Source organism: Xenopus tropicalis, chromosome 5, assembly GCF_000004195.4.
Source record: "Xenopus tropicalis strain Nigerian chromosome 5, UCB_Xtro_10.0, whole genome shotgun sequence".
Classification (NCBI taxonomy): domain Eukaryota; kingdom Metazoa; phylum Chordata; class Amphibia; order Anura; family Pipidae; genus Xenopus; species Xenopus tropicalis.
This window is the reverse complement of record NC_030681.2, coordinates 8,747,440-8,774,550: the sequence shown is the minus strand read 5'-3', so window position 1 is coordinate 8,774,550 and position 27,111 is coordinate 8,747,440. Positions and strand designations below refer to the sequence as shown.

Below are 27,111 nucleotides of genomic sequence, written 5' to 3'. Positions count from 1 at the left end.
CTATTGGGTTTATTTAATGGTTAAATGATTCCCTTTTCTCTGTAATAATAAAACAGTACCTGTACTTGATCCCAACTAAGATATAATTACCCCTTATTGGGGGCAGTACATAGACACATGGGAGCCCGGGAAGTAATGCCAGGCTGGAGGAAGTGGTACTTCCCTGGTTCCCATCACCAACACACAGAGCTGAATTGCACCTACTGAACTGAGCGCTGTTGCTGAGGCACAAGTGATGCCACAAATATACAGTAAGAAGAACTTTGAGCACAACTTGCATGTGTTTTATTAAAGTGGGCGCTGCTTCAACATCAATGCCCTCAATGAAGATAGAATTCTGGGAATTGTGACACTTTGCAAAAGTTCCTAAATGAGCTGTAAAGCCTTTAAAGTCTGTGGCACCTACACTACAGTGGCTCCAGGCAGGCCCGGACTGGCAATCTGTGGGTTCTGGCCAATGCCGGGGGGCTGCTTTTACTATTTTCACTATTTACTGGGCTGCTGGGGGGGCAGTTTGTGCCTCTGGGTACTGGGAATGCCAGGGGGACTGTAAGGTGCCACAGACAGTCACTATTTATTGGGCTGGGGGGGCTGTTTGTGCCTCTGGGTACTGGGAATGCCAGAGGGGGCTGTAAGGTGCCACAGACAGTCACTATTTATTGGGCTGGGGGGGGCTGTTTGTGCCTCTGGGTACTGGGAATGCCAGGGGGGCTGTAAGGTGCCACAGACAGTCACTATTTATTGGGCTGGGGGGGGGCTGTTTGTGCCTCTGGGTACTGGGAATGCCAGGGGGGCTGTAAGGTGCCACAGACACTCACTATTTATTGGGCGGGGGGGGGGGGCTGTTTGTGCCTCTGGGTACTGGGAATGCCAGGGGGGCTGTAAGGTGCCACAGACACTCACTATTTATTGGGCTGGGGGGGCTGTTTGTGCCTCTGGGTACTGGGAATGCCAGGGGGGCTGTAAGGTGCCACAGACAGTCACTATTTATTGGGATGGGGGGGCTGTTTGTGCCTCTGGGTACTGGGAATGCCAGGGGGGCTGTAAGGTGCCACAGATAGTCACTATTTATTGGGCTGGGGGGGCTGTTTGTGCCTCTGGGTACTGGGAATGCCAGGGGGGCTGTAAGGTGCCACAGACAGTCACTATTTATTGGGCTGGGGGGGGACTGTTTGTGCCTCTGGGTACTGGGAATGCCAGGGGGGCTGTAAGGTGCCACAGACAGTCACTATTTATTGGGCTGGGGGGGGGGGCTGTTTGTGCCTCTGGGTACTGGGAATGCCAGGGGGGCTGTAAGGTGCCACAGACAGTCACTATTTATTGGGCTGGGGGGGCTGTTTGTGCCTCTGGGTACTGGGAATGCCAGGGGGGGCTGTAAGGTGCCACAGACAGTCACTATTTATTGGGCTGGGGGGGCTGTTTGTGCCTCTGGGTACTGGGAATGCCAGGGGGGCTGTAAGGTGCCACAGACAGTCACTATTTATTGGGCTGGGGGGGGGACTGTTTGTGCCTCTGGGTACTGGGAATGCCAGGGGGGCTGTAAGGTGCCACAGACAGTCACTATTTATTGGGCTGGGGGGGGGCTGTTTGTGCCTCCGGGTACTGGGAATGCCAGGGGGCTGTAAGGTGCCACAGACAGTCACTATTTATTGGGCTGTGGGGGGCTGTTTGTGCCTCTGGGTACTGGGAATGCCAGGGGGCTGTAAGGTGCCACAGACAGTCACTATTTATTGGGCTGGGGGGGGGCTGTTTGTGCCTCTGGGTACTGGGAATGCCAGGGGGGCTGTAAGGTGCCACAGACAGTCACTATTTATTGGGCTGGGGGGGGGCTGTTTGTGCCTCTGGGTACTGGGAATGCCAGGGGGGCTGTAAGGTGCCACAGACAGTCACTATTTATTGGGCGGGGGGGGGCTGTTTGTGCCTCTGGGTACTGGGAATGCCAGGGGGGCTGTAAGGTGCCACAGACAGTCACTATTTATTGGGCTGGGGGGGGGGGGCTGTTTGTGCCTCTGGGTACTGGGAATGCCAGGGGGGCTGTAAGGTGCCACAGACAGTCACTATTTATTGGGCTGGGGGGGCTGTTTGTGCCTCTGGGTACTGGGAATGCCAGGGGGGCTGTAAGGTGCCACAGACAGTCACTATTTATTGGGCTGGGGGGGCTGTTTGTGCCTCTGGGTACTGGGAATGCCAGGGGGGCTGTAAGGTGCCACAGACAGTCACTATTTATTGGGCTGGGGGGGCTGTTTGTGCCTCTGGGTACTGGGAATGCCAGGGGGGCTGTAAGGTGCCACAGACAGTCACTATTTATTGGGCTGGGGGGGGGGGGGCTGTTTGTGCCTCTGGGTACTGGGAATGCCAGGGGGGCTGTAAGGTGCCACAGACAGTCACTATTTATTGGGCTGGGGGGGCTGTTTGTGCCTCTGGGTACTGGGAATGCCAGGGGGGCTGTAAGGTGCCACAGACAGTCACTATTTATTGGGCTGGGGGGGCTGTTTGTGCCTCTGGGTACTGGGAATGCCAGGGGGGCTGTAAGGTGCCACAGACAGTCACTATTTATTGGGATGGGGGGGCTGTTTGTGCCTCTGGGTACTGGGAATGCCAGGGGGGCTGTAAGGTGCCACAGACAGTCACTATTTATTGGGCTGGGGGGGCTGTTTGTGCCTCTGGGTACTGGGAATGCCAGGGGGGCTGTAAGGTGCCACAGACAGTCACTATTTATTGGGCTGGGGGGGCTGTTTGTGCCTCTGGGTACTGGGAATGCCAGGGGGGCTGTAAGGTGCCACAGACAGTCACTATTTATTGGGCTGGGGGGGGGACTGTTTGTGCCTCTGGGTACTGGGAATGCCAGGGGGGCTGTAAGGTGCCACAGACAGTCACTATTTATTGGGCTGGGGGGGCTGTTTGTGCCTCTGGGTACTGGGAATGCCAGGGGGGCTGTAAGGTGCCACAGACAGTCACTATTTATTGGGCTGGGGGGGGGCTGTTTGTGCCTCTGGGTACTGGGAATGCCAGGGGGCTGTAAGGTGCCACAGACAGTCACTATTTATTGGGCTGGGGGGGGGCTGTTTGTGCCTCTGGGTACTGGGAATGCCAGGGGGGCTGTAAGGTGCCACAGACAGTCACTATTTATTGGGCTGGGGGGGGGCTGTTTGTGCCTCTGGGTACTGGGAATGCCAGGGGGGCTGTAAGGTGCCACAGACAGTCACTATTTATTGGGCTGGGGGGGCTGTTTGTGCCTCTGGGTACTGGGAATGCCAGGGGGGCTGTAAGGTGCCACAGACACTCACTATTTATTGGGCTGGGGGGGCTGTTTGTGCCTCTGGGTACTGGGAATGCCAGGGGGGCTGTAAGGTGCCATAGACAGTCACTATTTATTGGGCTGGGGGGGACTGTTTGTGCCTCTGGGTACTGGGAATGCCAGGGGGGCTGTAAGGTGCCACAGACACTCACTATTTATTGGGCTGGGGGGGCTGTTTGTGCCTCTGGGTACTGGGAATGCCAGGGGGGCTGTAAGGTGCCACAGACACTCACTATTTATTGGGCTGGGGGGGGCTGTTTGTGCCTCTGGGTACTGGGAATGCCAGGGGGGGCTGTAAGGTGCCACAGACAGTCACTATTTATTGGGCTGGGGGGGGCTGTTTGTGCCTCTGGGTACTGGGAATGCCAGGGGGGCTGTAAGGTGCCACAGACAGTCACTATTTATTGGGCTGGGGGGGGGGGCTGTTTGTGCCTCTGGGTACTGGGAATGCCAGGGGGGCTGTAAGGTGCCACAGACAGTCACTATTTATTGGGCTGGGGGGGCTGTTTGTGCCTCTGGGTACTGGGAATGCTGGGGCCTATTTTGAATCCAGTCTCTGCAATAATTGCAATAAATATCCCGTCGGTTCATAACTTAATGGGTTAGTGACAGCCCCCTCTCCCCGCAGAGCGCAGAGTAATTGGATTAGACTGGGGTAATTTCCCCGGAACATTTCTTGCCCGCTGTGAACCAGTCATTTGTTTCTTTCCTGCTAAATAATAGAAAGTGACATATTTCATAATGTATATTTGCTCTGCGCAGGAATCACTGTCTCCGTTTATGCAGATTATTTTTATTTTGCACTTTTGCTGAATGAATCTACCCCACCCCCTGGTTTTACTTACCTTGAAAGGGCAAGTTAAGCACAGACTAATGATATTCCACATCCCGCTGCCAGCAGTCCTATCCTATTAAAGAGGTGGCTGACCTTTAGGTTAACTATTAATATGTTATAGAATGTCCTATTCCTAGAGACTTTGCAATTGGGCTTCATTATTTTTTATCTTCTATATCTTTTCAGCATTCAAATGGGGGGTCACTGACCCCGGTAGCTAAAAAAATGAATAGAGCTTACAGTTTTATCATTGTTTCTTTTTATTCTTTATCTTTCTATTCAGGTCCCCTCCTATTCATATTCAGTCTCTCATTCAAACCACTGCCTGGTTGCTAAGGTAAACAAGACCCCAGCAACCAGACAGCTGCAGAAATTCCAAACTGCAGAGCTGCTGAATAAAAAGCTAAATAACTGAAAAACCACAAATAATAAACAAAATAGTTAAAAAAACAGATTAGTGGTGTCTCTAAAGGTGACCTTTTACCCTCCTGCATATATTTAATTCACCAAAAGGCTGAACTATAACAATCTACTCATAAGATACATGCCTGCTATTACACAGTGTTACCTGGTATAACCTTTCCCTGTGTTTGCTGTACGGCGGTGAAATGCGTTGGCCTAATTTAATGCACAGGCTGCGTGGCTATAATTGATATAGGTATATAGAAGTATATAAATATATATAAGTATATAGATTGCACTGGAAGGGAAAGCAAAGAGAATCATCATTGCTGAGATATCACAGGGATACCAGTGTGGGAATGAGGGGCCTGGGCAGGATAAAGAAGTAAATGTATTGCAGGATGGGTTTTACAATATTGGGAATAGGTGCCGTGTAGCACTGGGTTTGGGGGGGCCCCACTGGGAACCCTAAGGTACAGGGTCCCTTAACCACCCTTCTCCTCTATTTATTTTCTTTTTTTTATTTTTTGTTATCATTTCACATCTTCTTGTTCTGCCAGCTGTCTGCTTTCATTCTTTCTCAGTTTTGATCTGTCTCTTTCCTCCCAATATGGCTGATTACAATGCCCCATGCAGGGGGCTAGGCTAGATAGTTGCAAGCCTTTGTGTTCCTTTTTGGGTCACAGCATGTGTTCTGAATCTAGTTTGGCCTATGTTAGGCCAGAATATCCCATTCCAAAACCAAGGGGGTTAATATGAAGTTGCCCCTCCCTTTTCTGCTATAACTGCCCCTACACTTCTGGGAAGGTCCCCACTAGATGTTGGAACATTGTTGCTGGGAGTTGCTTCCATTCAGCTGATGTTGGGGTTCAGGCCTGGCTCACAGTCAGGGTTCCAATTCATCCCACAGGGGATCAGTTGGGCTCTGTGCAGGCCAGGTATCAGGGCAGGAACTAGGGCTAGGCAGAAAAGGCACTTGCCTAGGGTGCAACTGTAGGGGGGCGCTAAGCACTTACCTCTGTTGCCTACCCCCAGTCTGGATTGTTGTCCCTCTGCTGCCTGCAGGTCACCCTCAGTGCTTCCATTATCTTCTTTCCCCCTTGTCTTCTTCAGTGCCACCAAGGGGGGGGGGGGGGCGGGTTGCCTAGGGCCTGTAAGGGGAGCAAATGATGATTGTATGTTCTGTATTGTTATTGCATGTTAGTTTTTTATTTAACCAATAAATGGCAGTATAACAGGGAAAATAGTTAGGTGTAATACTAAACCCTGACCACTAGGTGCAATGTGGGCTAAAGGGCCCGACCCTAACCTGCCCGCTCCCAACCGTAACCCTGCCCGACCTGGCTTCCTTTTTCTATTTATAGACCCGCCCGCCCCACAATGATGTCACAAAAGGGGCAGGTCTTCTGGGCGCGCGCCTATAAATAGATAAGCCATAAGAGAGCTGCCAGCAGTGTAAGGTTGCAGGTGGGGAGGGCAAGTGGAAGAGCTCAGCCCGAACCCGCCCACAACTCACAGGTGATGTGCCGAGACCGGCCTGAACCCGCCCAACCCGTGGGTTAACCTGTGGGTCCCGTGCACTAGGTGAGTTAGGTTAGGTAGCATGGGCCATCTATTGCCCCAACGAGGAGGGTAGAGTGATTTGTTTCCCCAGTAGATCTTCCACAAGATAGGGACCCAAGATTTGTTTGCCTCTGTTCCCCCATAAGAACCTTACAAATATAAATGCTTTGTTTGCCCTTGAAAATCACAGCTTTGCCATCTCAAGGGCAGCGGCTCTGCCAGTCAGGGCACATGTGTGTTTAGTGCGGCAGTAACTGTAACGCTAAATGTTCTGACATAGAAACATATCAGCTGGAATATAATAATGTACCCTGAGCCGAGGTTACACAGAGAGGCAGAAATAGGATAAAGGCTGGAGGAACTGTCTCTCTGAGCCGCAGACACCACCGGGGGGCACAGGGGTATCAAACCCAACCTAATGAGCTCCGAATGTTCATGTGAATGGTGAGATGTTTCGCCCCTGGGTGCTCTGGGGATTAATAGAAGTGCCATTACATTCTGAAGATGGAATAATTAGGAGCACAACATCCTCCCTTCCCTTTAAAGTTACAGTCACTGGGGGTGCCAAAATATTAGGGCGTTATAGGAAGAAAATAGAATTAATTGTTATATTTCAGCCTTTTGTTGAAGTACATATATATAGGAGGGTAAGGGTGAAGACACACAGAGCTACTCGTAGCAGCTACTTGTCACGGCTACTAAAACAGACAATGCTGATCATTTACTGATAATTGTCTCTGTGTGTTTTAGCAGGGGCAATTCCCAGTATTGTCTGGCAGGGGATTTTCTGGAATATAGTAGCCGTGAAAAAGTAGCTGCTACTAAGTAGCTCCGTGTGTCTTCACCCTAAGGGCCCACAACAAATCTCCCTTTTTGCAGGCGACTAATCCCTCCGAAATGCTAGAATGCCTGGTGTTCAGTAGCCGTAAAATGCTAGAAATGCTAGAATGTCTGGTGTTCAGTAGCCGTAAAATGCTAGAAATGCTAGAATGTCTGGTGGGATGGCATTTCGGGGAGATCAGTAGCCCCGCGACAAGGGAGATTAGTTGTGGGCGACTAATCTCCCTGTCTGTCACACGGAGCTTCTTAGTAGCAGCTACTTTTTCATGGCTACTAAACGCCAGAAGAACTACATTCTAGCCGGTGGGATGGCATTGTGGGGAGATTTGTTGCGCCGCTACTAATCTCCCCGTGTACCCCTGCCCTAAGGTGACAGACCCACCGCTGACAGCCATACATCCTTCTATTTCAAACACAGAATATTTGTGTATATATAACATTGTCAGTATGAAAGCTGTCAGGGAATGCTGGGAAATGTAGTTCACAAACAGCTACAGGTGAAATAACAAATAATGGGCCCTACACAGGGTATTTGGTCTGGAGATATGGTGGGGCTAATTACTTGTGGATTCGGGGTTCTGATGCAAACCACCATTTATTTACAACCCCCCTGTCTCCCCAAGTTATGCTGGGACACAAACCCTACCTGCTTCATGGTACGCCCCATTCCTTTTTAACTTCATAATTTAAAACTGTCCCACCTTAATGAGGATTCAGCTCACAGGGAAGAGGAACATTATATATATAGACTTATATACTGTATATATATATATATAGAAGCTTTTCCATGTACTTCTCACATATCTCTCTCCCCAGCTCCTATGGACTATAACTGATTATTCATTTCATATAAACTGTAAAGGTGTAGGGGGGGTTCTAGGGGCTGCTCCTTGGGCAAATTGCCCCTCTCCTCTGAGATGCACTGAAATAAACCCAGAGTTCAGGGGCTCAGGAAGCAAAGGGAGCCCTATAATAACCAGCAGCTCCAGCTCACACATTCACTAGAGGGATTCTTATAATGCCTTGCACTAATATATAGGGGTGCAATAGTTTGGTTGTACCTTAACAACTCCTTTTAATAAGGAATCTTGTAGACTTTTATTCATTGCATTAAAAACAATTATTTTAACCCCAGTTTTATGGTACTGGCTTATGTGCAAACTTAGGGGGCTGTTCCTGCTGAATTGTGCTTAGTACAGGGGAATCCCTATGTGCCATAGTTTTATGGGATCTCTCTGTACAGGCTATGAGCAAACTTAGGGGGCTGTTCCTGCTGAATTGTGCTTAGTACAGGGGAATCCCTATGTGCCATAGTTTTATGGGATCTCTCTGTACAGGCTATGAGCAAACTTAGGGGGCTGTTCCTGCTGAATTGTGCTTAGTACAGGGGAATCCCTATGTGCCATAGTTTTATGGGATCTCTCTGTACAGGCTATGAGCAAACTTAGGGGGCTGTTCCTGCTGAATTGTGTTTAGTACAGGGGAATCCCTATGTGCCATAGTTTTATGGGATCTCTCTGTACAGGCTATGAGCAAACTTAGGGGGCTGTTCCTGCTGAATTGTGCTTAGTACAGGGGTATCCCTATGTGCCATAGTTTTATGGTATCTCTCTGTACAGGCTATGAGCAAACTTAGGGGGCTGTTCCTGCTGAATTGTGCTTAGTACAGGGGAATCCCTATGTGCCATAGTTTTATGATATCTCTCTGTACATGCTATGGGCAAACTTAGGGGGCTGTTCCTGCTGAATTGTGCTTAGTACTGGGGAATCCCCATGTGCCATAGTTTTATGGTATCTCTCTGTACAGGCTATGAGCAAACTTAGGGGGCTGTTCCTGCTGAATTGTGCTTAGTACAGGGGAATCCCTATGTGCCATAGTTTTATGGTATCTCTCTGTACAGGCTATGAGCAAACTTAGGGGGCTGTTCCTGCTGAATTGTGCTTAGTACAGGGGAATCCCTATGTGCCATAGTTTTATGGTATCTCTATGTACAGGCTATGAGCAAACTTAGGGGGCTGTTCCTGCTGAATTGTGCTTAGTACAGGGGAATATCAGTGCTCTTATAGCTTTATGTATGTATAATTTTATTTATAAAGAGTTACTAACATACGCAGCACTGTACAGCATAGGAAAGTACACACAGGGAAGACAACATTATACTAAGTAATAGTAAATAAATAAGTATAAATATACATAGTAAAGACAGAGTTGAAAGGAAATCCCTGGCCCATACAGCTTACAATCTATGTTCTCTCTGCGTACCTATATACAGTATGTAACCAAAATAATCTATGAGAAAAAGATATAAAGTAGTCATACCCATGGGTCAGGCAGGTTTGGGCCGGTTTGGGTATGGGTTGAGTTAGGGCAGGTTAGGGTTGGGCACGGGTGAGTTAGGGCAGGTTAGGGTTGGACAAGGGTGAGTTAGGGCAGGTTAGGGTTGGGCACGGGTGAGTTAGGGCAGGTAAGGGTTGGGCACGGGTGAGTTAGGGCAGGTTAGGGTTGGGCATGGGTGAGTTAGGGCAGGTTAGGGTTGGGCACGGGTGAGTTAGGGCAGGTTAGGGTTAGGCACGGGTGAGTTAGGGCAGATTAGGGTTGGGTACGGGTGAGTTAGGGCAGGTTAGGCTTGGGCACGAGTTGAATTAGGGCAGGTTAGGCACGGGTGAGTTAGGGCAGGTTAGGGTTGGGCACGGGTGAGTTAGGGCAGGTTAGGCTTGGGCACGGGTGAGTTAGGGCAGGTTAGTGTTGGGCACGGGTGAGTTAGGGCAGGTTAGGGTGGGCATGGGTTGAGTTAGGGCAGGTTAGGGTTGGGCACGGGTGAGTTAGGGCAGGTTAGGGTTGGGCACGGGTTGAGTTAGGGCAGCTTAGGGTTGGGCACGGGTGAGTTAGGGCAGGTTAGGGTGGGCATGGGTTGAGTTAGGGCAGGTTAGGGTTGGGCACGGGTGAGTTAGGGCAGGTTAGGGTGGGCATGGGTTGAGTTAGGGCAGGTTAGGGTTGGGCACGGGTGAGTTAGGGCAGGTTAGGGTGGGCATGGGTTGAGTTAGGGCAGGTTAGGGTTGGGCACGGGTGAGTTAGGGCAGGTTAGGGTGGGCATGGGTTGAGTTAGGGCAGGTTAGGGTTGGGCACGGGTGAGTTAGGGCAGGTTAGGCTTGGGCACGGGTGAGTTAGGGCAGGTTAGGCTTGGGCACAATGAATATTTCAGATGCCAGAGATGAGACATTCCCCCCCCAGGGAGATGCCGGGATCAGTGACATTTCCTATCGACCCTGCAGTTATTTATTCATGCACTAATGGCACAGTTTGCTTATTACTGATAGTGTGAGAGCACTCAGCTCGGGGGGCTCCCCGCTATTCCCATCCCTTCCCACCCGCGAGCTATTCCACAGCTTCCCCCGCTTCTTCCGAATGAGCTTCAGTAAATGTGTATTTCCCACGACAGGCAGTAAATCATGAGGAGTCCAGCAGGGACAGCCTGGCAGCGCCGATAGGAAACAGAAAATGACAATTTATAGGGAATCTGTGGGGGCTCTGCATTAGGATCATGTCAAACTCTGTGGGACCCGGGTGGGAATTATACTCACCGGATACTTCTTATTGTTCTAGGCTCTTTTTTACACTTTAAAGGGCAAATTTACCTGTTATGCTGTTTTGTATTTATCTACTTGTTATTTTCCTGTAGTTTTATTTCCTCCAAACTTCTATGGAGGTGTTTCTGGCTAAGCTGTAGTATGGGAATATTAAAAGTCACAAATTTTGGACAGGTCTATGAACCCTACAGCAACCAATCACGTGTTTGCTTTAATTATTATTAATTATTGCACCATTGCCCCCCCCCCCGCGTGGAAAGGGATACAAATACAAGACACAGCTGTTACATATGTAACATGTTAGGAGACATTAGGCGGAGGGCCCATACCAAACTTTATTTACATTACTCCGATGCCTTATTGCCTCTCTCAGCCTTCCAATATTCTATAGTTTGCTAATAGGAAGCCCAAAGGGGAGGGGCCTTGGCAGTAAACAGTGGCCATGGGATGGCATAATGGGGGCACAGAGCCTGAAAGGTTTTCATACCCTGAACAGAGAGATTCAGCAGCATTTTATTCCACTATTATGTGCTCAATTGAGAGGCTATTGCCCCCTTGTTTGCTCACAGGAGATTTGGCATGAGTGCTTATTTGTGCCCTGGGTACCCCTGGAACTATAGCGGGGTGACTGTTACCCCAATGTTTCTATATATCTGTAACCTTGTTATGGGCTAAGGGGGCCCAGCCTGAAGGCCAGTTAGGGGGGGATTTGGGGTGAGTGCTTATTTGTGCTCTGGGTACCCCTGGAACTATAGCGGGGTGACTGTTACCCCAATGTTTCTATATATCTGTAACCTTGTTATGGGCTAAGGGGGCCCAGCCTGAAGGCCAGTTAGGGGGGGATTTGGGGTGAGTGCTTATTTGTGCCCTGGGTACCCCTGGAACTATAGCGGGGTGACTGTTACCCCAATGTCTCTATATATCTGTAACCTTGTTATGGGCTAAGGGGGCCCAGCCTGAAGGCCAGTTAGGGGGGGATTTGGGGTGAGTGCTTATTTGTGCCCTGGGTACCCCTGGAACTATAGCGGGGTGACTGTTACCCCAATGTTTCTATATATCTGTAACCTTGTTATGGGCTAAGGGGGCCCAGCCTGAAGGCCAGTTAGGGGGGATTTGGGGTGAGTGCTTATTTGTGCCCTGGGTACCCCTGGAACTATAGCAGGGTGACTGTTACCCCAATGTTTCTATATATCTGTAACCTTGTTATGGGCTAAGGGGGCCCAGCCTGAAGGCCAGTTAGGGGGGGATTTGGGGTGAGTGCTTATTTGTGCCCTGGGTACCCCTGGAACTATAGCGGGGTGACTGTTACCCCAATGTTTCTATATATCTGTAACCTTGTTATGGGCTAAGGGGGCCCAGCCTGAAGGCCAGTTAGGGGGGGATTTGGGGTGAGTGCTTATTTGTGCCCTGGGTACCCCTGGAACTATAGCGGGGTGACTGTTACCCCAATGTTTCTATATATCTGTAACCTTGTTATGGGCTAAGGGGGCCCAGCCTGAAGGCCAGTTAGGGGGGATTTGGGGTGAGTGCTTATTTGTGCCCTGGGTACCCCTGGAACTATAGCAGGGTGACTGTTACCCCAATGTTTCTATATATCTGTAACCTTGTTATGGGCTAAGGGGGCCCAGCCTGAAGGCCAGTTAGGGGGGGATTTGGGGTGAGTGCTTATTTGTGCCCTGGGTACCCCTGGAACTATAGCGGGGTGACTGTTACCCCAATGTTTCTATATATCTGTAACCTTGTTATGGGCTAAGAGGGCCCAGCCTGAAGGCCAGTTAGGGGGGGATTTGGGGTGAGTGCTTATTTGTGCCCTGGGTACCCCTGGAACTATAGCGGGGTGACTGTTACCCCAATGTTTCTATATATCTGTAACCTTGTTATGGGCTAAGGGGGCCCAGCCTCAAGGCCAGTTAGGGGGGGATTTGGGGTGAGTGCTTATTTGTGCCCTGGGTACCCCTGGAACTATAGCAGGGTGACTGTTACCCCAATGTTTCTATATATCTGTAACCTTGTTATGGGCTAAGGGGGCCCAGCCTCAAGGCCAGTTAGGGGGGGATTTGGGGTGAGTGCTTATTTGTGCCCTGGGTACCCCTGGAACTATAGCGGGGTGACTGCTACCCCAATGTTTCTATATATCTGTAACCTTGTTATGGGCTAAGGGGGCCCAGCCTGAAGGCCAGTTAGGGGGGATTTGGGGTGAGTGCTTATTTGTGCCCTGGGTACCCCTGGAACTATAGCAGGGTGACTGTTACCCCAATGTTTCTATATATCTGTAACCTTGTTATGGGCTAAGGGGGCCCAGCCTGAAGGCCAGTTAGAGGGGGATTTGGGGTGAGTGCTTATTTGTGCCCTGGGTACCCCTGGAACTATAGCAGGGTGACTGTTACCCCAATGTTTCTATATATCTGTAACCTTGTTATGAAAGGTGACAGGTGTGAGAGGGTTTATTTCATGCTTCTAAGCAAAGTGCAAACATTTCTCTTACAGATAATTGCCTTTGATGAGTTAAGAACAGACTTCAAAAACCCTATAGATCAGTGTAATCCAGCGCACGCGGTAAGTGACCTTCAATGTCAGGTCATGTGATCTTGGGCTTATTCGTGGGTAGGTACATGTGTTTCTTTGATATACTTTAAAAATGTATTTTAAAGGGACAATACTTTTATATTCAATTTTTGTATATGGAATTAGGTGACTGTATGTTTCTCCCCCTCTCTCCCTGCCCCCCCAGTCACACTCCCCAGGTGAGATCTGACATAAGCATAGAGGGAGGGAAGTCCCGGATATAAAATTCAGCCCAGGTTGGGCCGGCCTGGGAAGGGTGAGGATTAGAGCAGACATGGGGCAGGAAATTTCTGACCCACAGATTTCTAGCTCTCTGAGACAGGGGGCTTTAAAGGGGTGAATTAATTCAGAGCAACTTTTCGATTGGTCTTCATTATTTATTTTTGATAGTTTTTGCATTATTTGCCTTCCTCTTCTGACACTTTCCAGCTTTCAAATGGGGGTCACTGACCCCGGCAGCCAAAACCTATTGCTCTGCGAGGCTCCAGTTTTATTATTATTGTTACTTTTTATTACTTACCTTTCTATTCAGTCCCTCACTTATTTATATTCCAGTCTCTCTTTCAAACAATTGCCTGGCTGCTAAGGTAAATTAGATCCTAGCAACCACATAGCTGCTTATATGCCAAACTGAAGAACTGCTAGACTGAAAAAAACACAAAAAATAAAAAATGAAGTCCAATTGCAAATTGTCTTAAGAATATCAATATCTACATCATACTAAAAGTTAATTTAAAGGTGAACTACCCCTGTAAAAAGCACTAGCTTTCAGTTGGAGGTGCCAAAGCTTTCATGGGTGGCTTTTCTTCCTCAGGTTTAGGTGGCCCACAACTCAGCCCATGATTTCAGGATTCTGTATGGCGGTGCAGATACAGACACGGTTGCACCTGAAGTGATTGGTGTGTGGGAGCGTATATTGATTATAATGCCTGTTTGTGTAGCAGTATGTGGGTTCCTGGTACCAAATAAGCAGTTGTTATTTTTGTTTTTACAGCGGGAACGCCTTAGGAATATTGAACGGATTTGCTTTCTGCTCAGAAAGGTAAGCAGAGTAGGGGAAATACCCATATTCTGTAGCCCTGGGTTTTGCCTCCTGATTGGTGGGAGCCCTTTTTGTTCACATTACAGTCACTCAGCACCATGACCTGCAAGTAATGGATTATTTACCCCCACTGGCAGGTGTTTCTAATAGGGCTCTCCTACACCCCCTGGCACGCCCTAGTCTATATTTTACAGCAGGGTCAGACTGGGGGGTGCAGGGCCTACCAGGGCCTACCGGGGCTACCGCCCTAGGAGCCCCACACCCCTCAAGGTGCCCCCAGCCGGCCGCTTCACAAGCCCCTAACCCCCCGCAGGTGCCCCCTCCTGACATCCTCCCCAAGTGCGCATAAGTGAAACGCGTCAGGAGAGGACGCCAGCAAACAGGGGAGCGGCAACAGGCATTGGGTCTGGGTGCTGGGCCAGGGCCCACTTGGTTTTTTCCTGGTGTCCCGGCGGCCCAGTCTCACCCTGTTTTACAGTAGGTGGTACATAATTCTATGGATGCACCGAACCCACTTTTTTGGGTTCGGCTGAACCCACCCTGAAACCGAATCCTTCAAAAAAAAGGCTGCATTCGGCCCAAATCCCAAACCCAATCCAGGATTCGGTGCATCCCTACATAATTCCTCATATAAGTATAGGGATTTATTTTCATTATAGGTTTCTTTCAATCCCCCTTTTACCATAAATAGTCTGTTTCAAGCAAAGAACAAACTTTATGCTGTCGGACCCTGCCCAGTCACAAGTGCCAGCTAATAATTGGGTTCAATCTACAGATGCCCGCACCCATTTTGCTGCTGCCCCTTTTGGAGATGATGGTGAGGGGCATTTGATGCCACAACTACATTATATTCTAAGAACACCAGGAATATCATTTATTGAAAGATCCAAATAGAAAAGCCACGAACAAATAAAAAGCACAAAAACAACACGAAAACTGACATTTTTTTGGTGTTTTTTATTAGGGATGCACCGAATCCCGGATTCAGTTTGGGATTCGGGCCGAATCCAGTCTTTTTTTTAAGGATTCGGTTTCGGGCGATCCCATGATACACAGCCTTTGAAGGGTTAAATGGCAGGAGGGAAAAAAAATTTTGCCATGCACTCCACACGTGGCAATTTTTAACCCTTCCCGATACTAATTTGTATATGCTAATCAGGATTTGGTTCGGGATTCGGCAGAATCCATCAGGGTGGGTTTGGGGGTTCGGTCAAACCCAAAAAAGTGGGTTTGGTGCATCACTAGTTTTATGTTTTTCCCTGAATCTTTGTGAACTTTCAATAAAAAAACTCAGAAAAGCTCTAAACGCACAAATAAAATAAAGATCGGTACAGTTTGCCTATTGACTCCCATTGGCTTCTACACGATCTCTGCAGCTTTAAGATGGCAACGTTTTGTATTAGTGGCTTTCATGGTTTTTATGCACAATAAATGGTGAAAAAAAAAGATTTTTTTACATGAAAAACTTGACTTTTAGCGCAAAAGAAAAACAAATATGAACGTTAATGGTGCGGTTGTAGCCTTTCTGACAGCAGTTTCTCTGCCTGGGGATGTACCCAATAACTACATTTTGCCAATTAGAGTTCATACTGAATGTGACTGGTAGCAGAAAGAGAAAATTGCTTCTGATTTTATGGTAAATGACTAAAAAGCTAAAAAGCCGTTGAAGTTAAACAAGCAAACAAAATCCAACGTATGTCTCTATATTTGGTTCCGTCGGGCCGTTTAGTACTTAGCCAATCAGCATCCCCAGGGTAGCGGCGCCGCAAGACTTTTCCTTCTGCCACTTTGTAAAGGTCAGAATTTGCTCAGCTAATAACCTAAACAGCCAGAAAGTGGTGGAGGTGGTTAGAAAGAAAGGTCACTCTCTAATGGCTCTTTGTCATGTTTTTATTTTTATCATGAAGGAACGCTGTAACGCGCGGGAGCTGTTTCATATTTAATGCTCTATGTCTCATACTGAGAGATTATTTATGTGTTTATTCTACTTTTACTGTTCTAATAATTACTATTAAGACTAACAGTAAATAATGAAAAGTTAAATTTAATATTAAAAAGGTCATCTGTTTTTTTGGTTGCTGGGGTCAGTGACCCTGAGAAACAGAAACAATCAGGGCTGGAACTAGGGGTAGGCAGACATGGCAGGTTTCTTGGGGGCATTATCAAATGGGGCAGTTTTAGAATCTACACCCTTGTAAAATATTTGCACCCCTTTCCTAAACTTGCATGTCCCCCACTTGGCTTCATCCCACTGCTATTTATACTGAGGTGCGTACCCTGCATGGGAAGAGATTGCTTTGCTTAGTTGAGGAGCAATTGCACCCCTTATAGCAGGGGTCCCCAACCTTTCTTACTCGTGAGCCACAGTCAGATGTAACAAGACTTGGGGAGCAACACAAACACCATAAAAGTTCATGGAGGAGCCAAATAAGGGCTGTGATTGGCTATTAGGCCTCCCGTAGGTGGGGATATCGGGAGAAGATCCGCTCGCTTGGCCACCTCACCAAGTGAGCGGATCTTAATGTGTATGGCCACCTTACCAAGCAAGCAGATCTTAACATGTATGGCCACCTCACCAAGCGAGTGGATCTTAACGTGCATGGCCACCTCACCAAGTGAGTGGATCTTAACGTGTATGGCCACCTCACCAAGCGAGTGGATCTTAACGTGTATGGCCACCTCACCAAGCAAGCGGATCTTAACGTGTATGGCCACCTCACCAAGCGAGCGGATCTTAACGTGTATGGCCACCTCACCAAGCGAGTGGATCTTAACGTGTATGGCCACCTCACCAAGCATGCGGATCTTAACATGTATGGCCACCTCACCAAGCGAGTGGATCTTAACGTGTATGGCCACCTCACCAAGCATGCGGATCTTAACGTGTATGGCCACCTCACCAAGCATGCAGATCTTAACGTGTATGGCCTCCTTAAGGGTGTTCATTCTAGCTACTCTAGAAGGCTATTTAGTAGTTCCTAATTGTGGTTAATAATATATATTTGTATATATATATATTTGTGCTACTGGGCTGCACATATGCCTGTGTGTATGGAGAGTAGGGCACTTTCCTGACCTCATAAGGAAGACTAGTCATTAAATCCAAGTATCCACAAGAATATCTCGTAGTACCTTGGGTTTACTCTGCGGCTCCATTTGTTCGGCAGGGGGTGGCCGCTCATCCAGATCTAAAGCCTTCACACCATGGATCATTTGGCCCTAAGAGGATGGACATAAATCAGGGCGATGAGAAGATTATTCACATCATTATTCTCCCAATTAGTTTGGGGAATCTAAATGGTTTGTTTTTCCCCTAACAAGAAACAATTGCTATTGAGCATATAGCTGAGCTCATACATTAGTGTCGGATAACTGTACCGTTTGTACCGGGAGCAGCATTCCCAACATGTGCCTGTACCAAAAGGGGTGTATTAATTAACTCTGGAAATAAACATCACCGGTGATGTTGCCCATAGCAACCAATCAGATCTTTGCTTTTGTTTTCTAAAGGCGGCCATACACGTGAAGATCCGCTTGCTTGGCGACCTCGATCTTCTCCTGATATCCCCAGCTACGGGTGGGCGATATCGGGGAAAATGTAGGCTATACTGGCGGCAATGGGGCAGTCGATTCAGGGACCGCATCAACGAGCCAATGCGGTCCCCAATCCGACTAAATCTTTTAACCTGCCCGATCGATATCTGCCCAATTTCAGGCCAGATATCGGTCGGCCAGGCCCCTCGTTCCTGCCCCTACACGGGCCGATAAGCTGCTGAGTCGGTCCAAGGGACCCATATCGGCAACTACAATCGGCTCATATATGGCAGCCTTAACTTGTAGGTGACTGTTCAAATCTAATTCCTGATTGGTTGCTATGGCTCCATTGTTAATTAATACTCCCCAAACTGCCGCCTTCTGTCCGCCATTCTTTTTTTACAAATAAATAACACAGTGGCCCCAAGATTTCATGACCACGACTCCAGTATTTCATGTAACAGTAATTAGCAGACCACGCAGACTTCGAAGGGGCCACATCGGACGGCTCAGGGGCCGAAAACGCCCCTGTGTCTGGATTGGGGAGGCCCGTTGCAACACGGCTCCGCGGCCCGGTGATTGGGGGCCCCTGGCCTAGGGCAAGATCATGCCTATCATTTACTATTCACTGCACTGTCTGGCTACATGTACTATTAAAACAATGTAGAAGAAGCCAGCTCTCCTCCAGCTAAGACTTCATTTCCCACAATGCACTCCTGTGATTCTCCTGCTTTATAGGTTTGTTAATCGCAGAATATGCAAGGCATTGTGGGAAATGGAGTTTTGGCTGGAGGTATTTAGGGGGCTGTAGCTGATGTATAGAATTTTCCCGATTCACTCCTTGTGTGCTGCCATATTGTTTACATGTATATACAGGCTTGTTACTGAGGATTCTATGTGTACCTAAGTGTGTCCCTTACTCCGGGCCTTTTCTCTCCCCAGCTGGTTCTGCCAGAATATTCAATCCACAGTCTGTTCTGTATAATGTTCCTATGTGCGGAAGAATGGTTAACGCTGGGGCTCAATGCTCCATTGCTTTTCTATCACATATGGAGGTGGGTATATTATTTTCTCGTATATTAATTTAACTTTTAGTTTGTTATACAACTCTAAGAAACTTTTCAATTGGTCTTCATTATTTATTTCTTATAGTTTTTCTTCTTCAACTCTTTCGAATGGGGGTCACTGACCCCGGCAGCCAAAGGCTATTACTCTGTGAGACTAGCATTTTATAACTTGTTTTTTCAGCAGGAACAGCCCCCTAAGTTTGCTCATAGCCTGTACAGAGAGATACCATAAACCTATGGCACATAGGGATTCCCCTGTACTAAGCACAATTCAGCAGGAACAGCCCCCTAAGTTTGCTCATAGCCTGTACAGAGAGATACCATAAAACTATGGCACATAGGGATTCCCCTGTACTAAGCACAATTCAGCAGGAACAGCCCCCTAAGTTTGCTCATAGCCTGTACAGAGAGATACCATAAAACTATGGCAGCATAGGGATTGTATGACTGCTGCAAAAAACATACTTGTTTCCATTATATTGCCATAGGTATTTCCACAGCCCGGCTGACAGCGCAGAGTTAATCTACGACCCACTGGTAGTAATGAGTGCGAGTACACTGAGTTACTGCCAGAAGGAGGCTTGGTGTAAGCTGGCGTTTTATCTGCTCTCATTTTTCTATTATCTGTACTGGTGAGTTTCCCTTGCTTATGCCGTACCAGAAGGCACCTTCAAGGTTTATTTATATATCACTACATGTAAATTCAGCTGTATGTATTTATACTGTGTGGCAATATCTGTCCCTTTGGGTTCAGTTGCCTTATGTCTTATTACTGTACAATTATTATTACATATTTATAAATGCCAACATATTCCAGGGTTGTACAGTAAATGGGTGTATACATTAAACATACAGGAAGACATACAAAACAACCAGTAACCGATGCAAGAAGTAAAGAGGGCCCTGGCCAAAAGAGCTTACAGTCTAAATGGAGAAGGGATTAAGACACAGTGTGTGGGTTTGGGCAATACTGGGTGAGCGTTGCATTTAGCAGTATATAGTGCACAGTAATAGATGAGAAAAGCTTCTCTTGCCTTATGCTAGAGTCCTGCAGGGGTCCAGTTGGGCAGACCTGTGCCCAACCCAGACCCACTAAATCATAACCCGACCCAGACCCACTGACCTACTTATTAACCACCCTGTCCCAGCTACCTGACCCTACCTTTATAGGTAGTACTTGCAGGTACCAAGCCCAATGCAGGACTCTACCATATGCAGTTATTTGCTTTACCTTTTTAGGATTAATGTAAATTTCGCCATTTGGGATCAAGTACAGGTACTGTTTTATTATTACAGAGAAAAGGGAATCATTTAACCATTAAATAAACCCAATAGGGCTGTTCTGCCCCCAATAAGGGGTAATTATATCTTAGTTGGGATCAAGTACAGGTACTGTTTTATTATTACAGAGAAAAGGGAATCATTTAACCATTAAATAAACCCAATAGGGCTGTTCTGCCCCAATAAGGGGTAATTATATCTTAGTTGGGATCAAGTACAGGTACTGTTTTATAATTACAGAGAAAAGGGAATCATTTAACCATTAAATAAACCCAATAGGGCTGTTCTGCCCCAATAAGGGGTAATTATATCTTAGTTGGGATCAAGTACAGGTACTGTTTTATTATTACAGAGAAAAGGGAATTATTTAACCATTAAATAAACCCAATAGGGCTGTTCTGCCCCAATAAGGGGTAATTATATCTTAGTTGGGATCAAGTACAGGTGCTGTTTTATTATTACAGAGAAAAGGGAATTATTTAACCATTAAATAAACCCAATAGGGCTGTTCTGCCCCCAATAAGGGGTAATTATATCTTAGTTGGGATCAAGTACAGGTACTGTTTTATTATTACAGAGAAAAGGGAATCATTTAACCATTAAATAAACCCAATAGGGCTGTTCTGCCCCCAATAAGGGGTAATTATATCTTAGTTGGGATCAAGTACAGGTACTGTTTTATTATTACAGAGAAAAGGGAATTATTTAACCATGAAATAAACCCAATAGGGCTGTTCTGCCCCCAATAAGGGGTAATTATATCTTAGTTGGGATCAAGTACAGGTACTGTTTTATTATTACAGAGAAAAGGGAATCATTTAACCATTAAATAAACCCAATAGGGCTGTTCTGCCCAATAAGGGGTAATTATATCTTAGTTGGGATCAAGTACAGGTACTGTTTATTATTACAGAGAAAAGGAATTATTTAACCATTAAATAAACCCAATAGGGCTGTTCTCCCCAATAAGGGTAATTATATAGTTGGGATCAAGTACAGGTACTGTTTTATTATTACAGAGAAAGGGAATCATTTAACCATTAAATAAACCCAATAGGGCTGTTCTGCCCCAATAAGGGGTAATTATATCTTAGTTGGGATCAAGTACAGGTACTGTTTTATTATTACAGAGAAAAGGGAATCATTTAACCATTAAATAAACCCAATAGGGCTGTTCTGCCCCAATAAGGGGTAATTATATCTTAGTTGGGATCAAGTACAGGTGCTGTTTTATTATTACAGAGAAAAGGGAATCATTTAACCATGAAATAAACCCAATAGGGCTGTTCTGCCCCAATAAGGGGTAATTATATCTTAGTTGGGATCAAGTACAGGTACTGTTTTATTATTACAGAGAAAAGGGAATCATTTTTAAAAAATGCAATTACTTTCTTAAAATAGAGTCTATGGACTAATTCAGAGCTTTCTGGCTTTTCCTGATAACGGATCCCATGCCTGTACATCTTCTTGGATCATCATAGGAATAAGGAATAGGGCAAAATTCTACACTGTCAAATGTAATCTTTTTTTCTTCTTTTTGTGTGAAAATAAACACTCACTTTTGATTTCCCTTCAGCATGATATACACCTTAATGAGTTCCTAAGGACCCGGGGAAGAGACATTGCCCTGACAGTAATGGGAATGTGGCTGAAGAGAAGGAGAGGACACTGCTGTTAGGGCGGCTCAGCGAGATACACAGACTCCAGCCCACAGTTCAAAGAAGACCCAGACATGGCAAGAAAATGTGCCATTAAGTAGTGTTGAGTGCAAGAAATGAGGGTTGGATAGTGAATACCAATGCCAATTAGTGCTAATTAGGATGGCTCATTAGTGAAGAGTGGATCCCGGCATGGCGGCATGCTAAATATGGGTTATATTCTGATATTACAAGTCATCGTTTCTACATGGTGTTTGTAGATGATGAACTTTGCCAAATGGATTGCAGAGGAGCCTACATGGAATGGACTGGACCTGCCTTGGCTGCGGATACAACACCACAAGGATTCTGGGAAACTGGCTTTGCTGTACCAGAACAATATGCTCATGAACAATGTAGCTGGTTATAAGCGCTGCTGCTTTCAGTCTGATTTTTTTTAAATGAAAACGGGCAACGGTACTTACATTTTTTTTTAAAAATTCCCTTTGTTTTTGTCACTGGGAAAAAGTTAATGTACAATGTAAATATCCAGTATTTACTTCTTGCTCTCCCCCTTAGCATCTATAGCGTTACAATATTGGCTTGTAGTTTCTTCAATTTCCTAAGATGCCATTGTCTCAGGCTGGGTGGCCACAAGCTTCCTTATCACCCCCATAGCCCTCCTGTTGTTTTAGATTCACCTTCAAGAAGCAGCTAGAGGTGTGTACTGGCACAATGGGTGGGATCTATTGTCTTAAAGGTAGATTACCAGACTGGCAATTTGTGGGTTCTGGCAAATGCCAGAGGGACTGCTGTAAAATGCTATAGAAAGTCACTATTTATTGGGCGGGGGCGCTGTTTGGGCCTCTGTGTAGTTGAAATGCCAGGGTCTATATTGAATCCCAAGCTCAAAACATAAATAAAGCAGGGGCTGTGGGTACCAGTACTTACCTTACCACCCGCTAATGTGAGCATCCAATTAAAATATGAGAGCTGGTACCTAAATATTATGCAAAAATGTGGGGTGACATTTCACCCTATGAGCTTACAATCTAAATCTGAGGCTAGCCTCATACTAATATTCATTTTTATTTATTATCCTTTATTTAGACAGCGCAAACACATTTATGCAGAACTATACAGAGACGGATCATCTGCACCAGTGAAGCTTACAATCTAATTTCCCTGCCACATTCACATATACACAACATGGTCAGTTTCATCAGAAGCCAATTAAACTGCCTGTTATAGTGAACAAATGAAAACACTGCAGAAATGAACTGATGACTGCAAGGCAGACCATTGGACCACCATGATTCATTACCTTGATGCATCTGGGGTGCAGACTGACCCCCTGACAGCGTTAGAAAGGCCGGAATGGTGCTGGGAATATCCTACGTGTTTAGAGAACAAGTTTACTTACCCTTTAACATGATTATATTGCACATAAATCAGATGCTAAAATATTAACGAAGGCCTGGGAGACCATTTAACTCTGCCACATTAATTGCATGAGTGAATTAGCAGCTCCTTCAGATCTGTTACGACAATTTATGGGAGACGTAACCGCGCCGGCGCTAATGCATATTCAGTACGCACATCAAGCGGTGTTTTAACGTGGGAATAGACTCTTCAATAAATCATGTTCTGTTCCCCACTTGGGGTATGAGCCGCCCGTCTCTTTCCTCGGGGGGGTGCTACACGTTTCAGACAAGAAGTGATTTTTAATGGACAAATAATTTCTTCGGAAAAAGAGCGAGCTCCGCTGTACCTGTCACAAGTGATTACGCCGCATCTCGCCTTCATCTGCCAGAGCTACGGACTGTGTGCTTTAATTAAGTCATCCCAGAGTTTGATACTGGATTATCATAAATTAGAGCTCCCAGATCCATTTTCAGAATGCTAATTCTAATACTTATTCATCTTGTACAGACAGGCAACTTCTGCGCTAGTCTGATGGGCTATATCCATTTAACATGGCAATTGCCCTATAAATATGTATAGGTCATCTCATGTATAAGGCCAGTTTCGGCAGGAACAGCCCCCTAATTATGGTCTTAAGGTGGCCATACACACTAAGATCCGCTCGCTTGACAAGGTCGCAAAGCGAGCAGATGGATCTTCTCCTGATATCCCCACCTACGGGTGGGCGATATCGGGATAATTCAGTCATTTGGCCCTGGGGCCAAATGATTGAATTAGAGTGACAGGTATAGGTGTCCGTCGGTTCGGGGACCACATCAACGAGCCGATGCGGCCCCAGATCCGACCAATTTTCAAACCTGGCAGATGGAGATTTGGCCGATTTCAGACTTCTGTCGCCCTAGGCCCGGGCCTTTGTGGCCTTTCCACAAAGCCGAGCCTGACCGCTGAACTATTCCATGCTAGGAATTGCCTTAAAATGAGCACAATTCAATGTCAGCAGGACCAGTCGTGTAATTTAGCCAATCCTGAAGCCCCTTAAAGGCTTGTACATGATATACGCCTGCTTATTTTCTACCTTAAACATTAAGTTTTATAAAGTTTAACGCGCAGAAGGTTCTGACTATTAAAGTGTATTTACTATTCCCCAATAAAATGAATGGGAGCTAACCTACATTCCGTGCAACATAATAAATCCCAGAGGTACTTCTGGCAGCGCTTTGCATGAGTGAGGCTGAAAGGCTGCATTTTATAGGCCGTCTCTGGCAATAAATACACAACATTCTGGCATTAAAACAAGTCCCCCCATGCTGGGATGTGTGCAGCTCTGATTGTCTGCACTCCAGGCTCCAACATTAACGTGCCTTATAAGAAATATGGCTGTGTGCAGGCAATTCAGACCCATGCCTTGTTAATCTGTAGGGCAGATCCACCCCGTGGCCCCACAGCAGCTGTCGGACACCCCAGTTCTGGAAGTTTGTAGTTCTATTAGGCGAAAAGCAGTAATGGGAAACCTGCTGCTCTCTGGGGGTTGTAGTGTAGGAACAGCAAAAACAAACACTGAATATCCAACCTGAAGCTCTTACTGTATAAGACACACCAATAATGGTGCCCAGCTCAGCTTTTCTCTTAAAGGGAAAGTAAGCTTCTCCCATTCTCACAGATATTACTTGGAAGTAGGGGAAAGAGGTTATTTTCTTTACATATCTATTTTTTTTGAGGCTCTCATTAGTGCTGGAGAATATGGGACCAAGTACAGGCCTTGAGTTTTATGTAATAATAAATGAAAATGTGAAACATTTAAAGCATGTCTAGTAACCCACAGCAACCAGCTTTTTTGGTCAGCAGTAATCAAGAAATAACTGGCCAAACAATCGCATTAAAATGAATGGGATACGAAAAGTCGGAGCGAGGACAACATCAATGAGCAAATAGATATCCAACAGATAAATCAAGCCTGTGCGATCGACATCTGACCAATTTTTGGGGAGGGTTGTTGGAAAGCCTCATACACAGGCACATAAGTTGCCGAATCGGTCTGAAGGACCCAAATTGGCAGCCAAAATATACCGACGTATGGCCACCTCTAAGGTGGCCGTACACAGACAGATATAAGGTCCCCATACACGTTAAGATCCGCTCGCTTGGCGAGGTCACCAAGCAAGCGGATCATCTCCCGATATCCCCACCTACGGGTGGGCGATATCAGGGGAATTTAGGCTAATTAGGTCATTTGGCCCTGGGGCCAAACAATCGAATTAGAACGCCAGAATAGGTGCAGTCTGTTTGGGGACTGCATCAACGAGCCGATGCGGTCGCCGATCGAACTAAAATTTTTAACCTGCCTGATCGATATCTGGCCGATTTCAGTCGGGCAGGCCAGTCATTGCTGCACCTACACGGGCCGATAAGCTGCTGAATTGGTCTAAGGGACCCATATCGACAGCTACAATCCGGGTCGGACTGGGCCGCCGGGACACCGGGAAAAATCCCGGTGGGCCCCAGCCCTAGTGGGCCCCAGTGGCCCAGTCCGACCTTTGCCGGCGCTCCCCCTACTGACTGTTCCTCCCCGACGCGTTCAATTTATTCGTCCTCGGGGAGGATGTCAGGAAAAAAATGTGACTTTTTCAACTTTTTCGAACTGTCACACAAAAACCAACAACAAAAATCCGAAATCCACTAAGGTTTTGAAGCAAAGAAAAATCGTCCAAGGAAAGGACACCTACCATTGACTTCTACGGAAATGTTGATGAATTGTCGGATTTGGAAGAACCGTTTTGTAGCATAGCATTCTGCAACTTTTAGAGCTAAAAAAATCTAAGACTGTTAGTAAATGGTTCCCTACCCCTAGGTATCACTTGAGTCTGATGGCTCCAGATAACCTGAATTTCTATAATCCCAGCTTGTGCTAACTGCCCTTACACATAATTTTGGGGGAATTCAGCTATGGTAGGCAAGTAAGCAGAGGATCAGGAGCAATAGAGACAAGGACACCACATGCAACATCACATTTTTCTCTCAAAAAATAAGCAAATATGTTCATCAACAGTTCATGGTTGTGATTTGTCCCTTCTTCAGGGCTCTCACCTTCCAGGGTAACTTCCACACTCTGGAACCTTTTTCCGGGGCTTCTCCCCAACCCCAATGACCTTCACACATCCATGGTGACTCTCACACTCGTGAACACTCTGGGCTACTCACTCAGCCCTGCTGTCTCTCCCCTCCTGGGATACCAGCTCACCAGGCTCTGGCACACTATGGCTTCTCACTAAGCCTCAACGTTCCTGCACTCGTGGTCACGACTCTCTCTGCTCCTCCAGCCCCTCTGGGAGTTCCTCACACAGGCAGGCAGCCTTCCTGCTCTGAGAGTGGACACCTTTCTGAGTGACCCCTCACTATCAGTGACTCCTTCACATTGAGTGACCCCCAGGTGTGGGAGCACACACCCTTTTACCTCTCAGCCTCCTCTCTCAGCTGTCTCTTAATTGGCCGACTGAGAGGGATTATTAATCCTGTCTGCACAAGGAATCCCCCTGCAGTCCACGTTACACACCTCAAATGTACACTTTCTCTTACAGACGAATGCTGTCTTTAATAACCACACTGTCACACCATGTTAAGGGTCATCAGTACTACAGCAGAGCAGAAGGCATGCACAACATACACACATATATACATTTTGTATTTTTCCCAGAGACTCTTTATTTCCGAGCTCATAAACTCTAGTGGTTACTGGGCTCCAAAGCAATAATGTTAATTTAGGGCCTTGAGGAAGATGACCTGTTTCACACACACACACACACATACACACACACTACAATTGTATGCCAGGCAGCTATGGCCCATGGCTTATATTTCTGAAAGTTGATCCTAAACACTCTTATCACTAGTTTGCCTTCAACAGTACAAGAAACATCGCAATGACACTAAAACTTGTCTCCGAGCCCGACACCCCCTGTGACCATATGCTCCTATCTGAGGCAGTCATACTGAGAGTAGAACATTGTGTAACTGGATCATTAGCCTACCCTGTATAT

General features: G+C 46.7%; 1 protein-coding gene across 1 annotated transcript in view; it reads left to right on the top strand.

The window, feature by feature from the left end:
- The window catches only part of cnih3 (cornichon family AMPA receptor auxiliary protein 3), a 30,985-nt gene extending 7,306 nt beyond the window's left edge, over positions 1–23,679 (top strand). The window contains exons 2-6 of the mRNA XM_002939751.5: positions 13,014–13,082; positions 14,086–14,133; positions 18,610–18,722; positions 19,223–19,366; positions 21,592–23,679. Coding sequence (XP_002939797.1) covers positions 13,014–13,082; positions 14,086–14,133; positions 18,610–18,722; positions 19,223–19,366; positions 21,592–21,619 — 402 coding nt within the window. The 3' untranslated portion in view covers positions 21,620–23,679. The remainder of the gene's footprint in view (positions 1–13,013; positions 13,083–14,085; positions 14,134–18,609; positions 18,723–19,222; positions 19,367–21,591) is intronic.
- Positions 23,680–27,111: the final 3,432 nt, after the last annotated feature.